This window comes from Pipistrellus hanaki, assembly GCF_964339955.1.
Source record: "Pipistrellus hanaki genome assembly, chromosome: 3".
Classification (NCBI taxonomy): Eukaryota; Metazoa; Chordata; class Mammalia; order Chiroptera; family Vespertilionidae; genus Pipistrellus; species Pipistrellus hanaki.
This window is the reverse complement of record NC_140505.1, coordinates 58374142-58380509: the sequence shown is the minus strand read 5'-3', so window position 1 is coordinate 58380509 and position 6368 is coordinate 58374142. Positions and strand designations below refer to the sequence as shown.

The 6368-nt window shown below is 34.8% G+C and overlaps 1 protein-coding gene across 1 annotated transcript; it reads left to right on the top strand.

Annotated features, from left to right (window-relative positions):
- The first annotated feature begins 497 nt into the window (after positions 1-497).
- Positions 498-1116, top strand: LOC311619616 (uncharacterized protein). The gene is made up of 2 exons (XM_084878215.1): positions 498-685; positions 903-1116. Exons 1-2 carry the CDS (start codon positions 529-531, stop codon positions 1079-1081), a joined length of 336 nt encoding a protein of 111 aa, XP_084734341.1. The 5' UTR covers positions 498-528; the 3' UTR covers positions 1082-1116.
- Positions 1117-6368: the final 5252 nt, after the last annotated feature.

Here is a 6368-nt window from a genome sequence, read left to right as displayed (position 1 = left end):
CTGGCCAACCTCCCATTGTTCCCCTCCCCGCCATTGCCCGCCAGGTGGAAGTATCCCACCTGTGCACCAATTAATGCACAGGCCTCTTACTTAGACTGTAAGGTTAACTAAGTCATGAATATTATGTTGCTCTCCACTGTATCTTAAGATCCTAGAATTCCTGGCACATAGTAGGCATTTTGAATATTTATTGAATTAAAAAAATAATTAAAACATTTACATGTTTTAATTGCATGTATAATTTTCTGAATATTAAATATTTTCTCTTTCATTTTCATTGTTAGCAGTTAAGAAAGTTTCAATCTAGTAGGTGAATAAGACTAATATATAAATAATCAAAAGTATGCTCTTTCACCCACTGGCTGTTCTGAAAAGCCATCTTGGCATTGTTCCTGTGGCTTCCTCTCCACTCGCTCCAATCACCTCTGCCTCCTCCACTGCTTCGGATTCTGCAGCTTCTTCGCCAGGGTCCTCCAACTCTGGCTTTAGAGAAAAATCCTCTGCACAGGATCACCAGCATGCCCCACCATGTCAGACAGGGCCATGGACACCAGCTCTGAGATCACAACCAAGGACTTAAGGGAGAAGAAGGAAGTTGTGGAGGAGACAGAGAATGGAGGCAATGCACCTGCGAATGGGAATGCTAATGAGGAAAATGGGGAGCAGGAGGCTGACCATGAGGTCAGTGGTCGGCAGACTGCGGCTCCCGAGCCACATGCGGCTCTTTGGGCCCTTGAGTGTGGCTCTTCCACAAAATACCATGGCCTGGGTGAGTCTATTTTGAGGTGGCATTAGAAGTTGTTTAAGTTTAAAAAAAATTTTGGCATTCAAAAGAAATTTCAATCGTTGTACTGTTGATAATTGGCTCTGTTGACTAATGAGTTGGCTGACCACTGACATAGATGAAGAAGAGGAAGAAGGAGTGGAGGAGGAGGAGGAGGAGGAAGAGGAAGATGATGGTGAGGAAGAGGATGGAGATGAAGATGAGGGGGCTGAGGCAGCTATAGGCAAATGGGCAGCTGGAGATGATGAGGATGACGATATTGACATCAAGAAGGAGAAGAAGGATGAGGATGACTAGACAGCAAAAAAGGAAAAGGTAAAGGCCTCTGTGGCCTATTCTCTATTTCCCTTCTCAGAATCTAAACGTGGTCAACTTCTAGTAGAGACTCCTGCTCACCTGCCCACCCACCCACCCCGCCAGCGCCACCTGCAGGTGACACGTCCTCACCAGCACCCAAACAAAACCACAATGTAAATTTGCAACAGGAAAGGGAAAAAAACAAAATTTCCAAGGCACTGCTTTTTTTCTTAAAGGTACTTTAAAAAGGAAAATTTGTTTGTATTTTTTATTTACATTTTATATTTTTGTACATATTATTAGGGGTCAGCCATTTTTAATGATCTTTGGATTACCAAAGGAGCCTGTGGAGCGTTCCCCGTCCTATTTCTGACTTGTGGGGTGACCATGTTCATTATAATCTCAAAGGGAAAAAAAAACCTTGCAAAGAAAGCAAAACCAGCAACAACAAAAAAACAATATTATTCTGAGCATTCCAGTAACTATTTGTGTATGCACTTGATTGCATTATAAGTAGTTGGTTTATATGAGATGCTTTAAAAGGCCAATGATAAAAAGGTTTTTCCCCCGCTCCCTATTTTTTTTTTTTTTTGGTCCATGAAATTGACATTTATTTATTTATTTATTTATTGCCTGTTTGACCTGTGTGTGAAACAATATTGTCCAACAATAAATGAGAATTTTATTTTGCTGAGTTGTTCTAAAAAAAAAAAAAGTATGTTCTTTCTTAATATCAAGTTATATTTACCACATCTTTATGATTTTTATTTAACATTATATTGCAATAAGCAATATTATGAAGAGAGGCTTATGCATCTGTTTGTATTTCTTGATCATAAGAAATAACATCAGTTTAATGAGATTAAAAGCCAGAAAAACTAAACTTTTTCTAACTTTGTAATTTATATGTCTTAACATATTTTATGTGTTTTTGCTAACTTTGAGATCATGATACATCTTAATGGAAAAAATATGGACAGCTAAGGGATGATAAATAAACTTTATTCTCAAGTTCTATGTGTCATTAGCAGGTATCATACACTCACGCATGTTCCAGACAAGAAACTTAAAAGGAAAACTGTTCACAAATGAATATATCTTTCTTTTACTAATTAATAAACAGCATGCTGTGAGTAACTGGTGATAATGTACTAATAAGAAAAAAATCAATAAATTTACACTGAGGGTCAAAATAATTGATGGTGTAGAATAGAAAATCATGTATTGTTCATTGATCCTTTAGCAATTTTCTAACTATAAAGAAGAGAAAGCTAATTACTTTAGCAGGTATCTGAAATGATGATTAAAACAAGTTAATTGTATGTTCTTGAATAATGACTTACTTTGATGAAAGTAAGTTGAGGAAATTCATACTGTGATTCTGGCAAAGAAATATTAGATTTTACTAATCATGCTCTAATCTTGATCCACTTAACTATCCCGAACCTACTTTAAAGAAGCTTTTATTGAAACAGCAAACATAATTAAACAGAAATATAAAGCACATTTATCCATGCTACACAAGATAAACTGAAATCCAAAGATGTTTGTATATGTGGAACTGAAATTTCAAATTCACCAGGTAAAAAAGGGAACAAAAAGTTTACTTTCTTTTTTAATAACAATAGTTTAAAAAGATAAGTAGTTTTACAATGGAAATGTTTCCTTCAGACAATGTTAGAGAAATAAAACTGCACAAGTTGATAAAGTCTCAGCGATGCATTTTTGTAAATACTGCTTCAGATTTAGTTCTACAGACATAACACATAATCAGAAAATATTTGGTTTTCGTCATAACACATTTCATTTGCATTTTCTCTCATATGAATATTTTGGAGCGAATACTAAAGGCCACATAGCTATAGAATTTGACCCAGGTTTGTTTGTTCCAAAGCTTTTGCTCTTTCTATTATTACTTGACTATTCTTGTTTTTCTTCCATCAAAATTCAGTACATAAATAGTTTAATTCAAGTCCATCTCTCTTTCTCTCACTTATAAGATTTAATAACAGCAATAATAATAATCCTTATTTTCTGTGTATTAAGTGAATTAGAGTCAAAAGTATTGCATCTGGCACACAGGAAATGCATATAAATTGTACTATTTGATGTGTAACTGGGTAGAAGTATTAACTTTCAAAGTTGCATGCCTTCTCTGCTTGTTGAGAACAGTCAGTATCCTCCCAGGCACAGAATGTGAAGATTTCCTGCCTCATTTACTAAGGATCTGACTTAAGCCTTTTTCTAGGCTCCCAACTTCTTTATAGCCCAGGAAATACCTGCACAGGTCACAGGATCAGAGGATAGGCTGAGAACAACATACAAACCCTCTCCTCCTGTAATGTTAGATAGGAAAAGCATTATCAAATCACATATAATGAAGAGGAAAACATATAGAGTCTTTTCAGAAATTTCCACATGACAAAGAAGGAATACTGTTGAAAAAAAAATCAGACTAATTTTATTCCCTGAAAAATTATTCACTAATCACAATGACATAAACTGTCCCTGAGCTGAAAATAATCGCATGTATTCAGGAAAATGGGTCTCTATCAACTTTGTCAATCAAAGAAAGGAATTCACTATTAAGAAAATATGGGATTCTAAGAACAGAAAAAAATAAAATTTATAAAGAATCAAATAAAAATATACCTAAAATGAAACAACTATAAGCTAACTTCATATTTGCGTGAAAACCCAATTCCATAAAAAAGCAAAAGACAAACGTTTTATGAGTTAATATTTATACATCTAAATACCGTTGGACATTTTGGGTTTGATGAATAAGGTGACATGAAACTACTGCTACCTGAGTTATTTTTTTTCTGCTCTCCTTGCACGAACTTTTCCAGCTTTAATTTTCCAGTGAATTTCTTAATTTTTATATGGCTTCATATTTATCTCTTTGGTATTTATTAGAAACCTTATGTAATCAAAATCAAATTTTCTTGGCCAAAGTAGATCATATTTATATAATGAATGTATTACTTATTCATCTAAGCTGTGACATTTTAAAAAAGACCATGTGATGGTTCAATTTTGCAAAGGAGCAAGACAAGTTGAGCTTTATATTTTCTGCAATACAACTTTTTTTAGGGGCACTTTATAATCGAAGGTCCCATTATCTATTACATGGTGTGAACTTAAGGGAAAGGTAATCTACATAACCTTACCAGGATTACCCACTAGGAGTTCAACTTGCATAAGGATGTAATGAATCGCTTGGGGGTGAGGAGGAAGGAATTTGCCACTAATAAGTGGAACCTTGGACACCAAATGACTTCTCCCAAAGAGCGGTGAAATGTAGGTAGAGAATGAGCCTCTGTTCACATATTCCACACACACTTATTCAGAACTCTGATATAGTGGAGACACAACATAAGGATCACATTTCTTGTTCTCTGGGAGTTTATACTCCAGTCGTGATGACAGACAATGGAGAGAAAATTAAAATATTGGGTGGAGAGTGTGTCACAGCCAAGTTATTCAGAGATTATTATGGGAGCATGATATCCAACTTAATAAACAGAGTCCTTGAAGATTATAGATATTACACATGCTACCACCTTGCCCATCCTCTGCCATTGAACTCAATACTGTTAATTTTTGTATGTTAAGATATATATGTTATTTTTATTATTAGCAGCTCTGACTGTAAGCTGAATGTGGGATCTACAGAGTAATTTACAGAATGTATTTCTTATAATGTATGTTATTTTTCTCTATTTTCCATTTGTTTTTTTGTTTTTTAAAATCTTTGTTGAAAGTATTATATGTGTCCCTTTTCCTCCCGTTGACCTCTTCTAACCTGCCTCCATCCCTTGCCCAGGCCTTCACCATCCTATTGTTTGTGTGCATTGATTATGCATATATGCAAACAAGTTCTCTGTTTGAACAATTCCCACCCACCACTCACCATCCCCTGACTTCCCTCTGAGATTCCCCACTCTGTTCTATGCATACATATCTCTGGATCCACTCTGTTCATCAGTTTATTTTGTTACTTAGATTTCACATATGAGTGAGATCATATGATACTGGTCTTTCTTTGACTGACTTATTTCCCTTAGTATAATCCTCCCAAGGCCCCTCCATGCTGTCTCAAAGGGTAAGATGTTTCTTCTTTTTTAACTACTGCATAACATTCTGTGGTGTAAATGTAACACAGCTTTTTTATCCACTCATCTACTGATGGGCACTTGAGGTGTTTCCAGACCTTAACTATTGTAAACTGTGCTGCTATGAACATAGGAATGCATACATTCTTTCTGATTAGTGTCTCAGGTTTCTTGGGATATATTCCTGGAAGTGGGATCACTTGGTCAAATGGCAGTTCCATATTTATTTTTTTGAGGAAACTCCATATTGTTTTCTATAATGGCTTCACCAGTCTGCAATCCTAATAGCAGTCTACTAGGGCTCCCTTTCCTTCACTTCCTCACCAGCACTTGTCATTTTTTGATTTGTTGATCATAGTCCTAGGAGATATATTACAAACATATTGCTATGAGAGATATCTGTGATTTTGCTATCTATAGTTATTTTTAAATATTTTATTCATTTTGAGTTTATTTTTGTGTATGGTCTAAGTTTCATTTTTTTTTTTTTTTGCATGTACCTGTCCAATTATCGCAACACCACTGTTTTGACTCCATTGTATGCTTTTGCCTTCTTTTTCAAATTAATTGAGCAGAATGTCTTGTGTTGACTTCTGGGTTCTCTTCTGTCTTATTGATCTATATGCCTGTTGTGGCAGTACCAGGCTGTTTTGATTACGGTGACTTTATAGTATTAGTTGAAATCTGGTATTGTTGTTCCTTCAACTTTGTTTTTCTTTCTCAAGATTGCTGTAGATATTCATGGTCTTTTTTTTTTAATTCCATATAAATTTTTGGAGTATTTGTTCTAGCTCTGTGAAATATGCCTTTAGTATTTTAATAGGCTTTGCATTGAACTTCTATATTGCTTTGAGTAGTATGGACATTTTAATGATGTTGATTCTACCAGTCCATGAACATGGTATATTCTTTCACTTATTTCTATCTTCTTTTATCTCTTTTTTCAATGTGCTGTACTTTTCTAAGTCTAATTCTTCCTTGTTTAACTTTATTCCTAAGTATCTTAATTTTTGGTTGCTATGGTAAACGGGATTATTTGTTTAGTTTCTCTTTCTGAGAATTCATTATTGGTGCATAAAAATGCCATTGATTTCTGGGTATTATTTTTATATCCTGCTACATTACTAAATTCATTTATTAAATATCATAGTTTTTTTTATGGAGTCTAG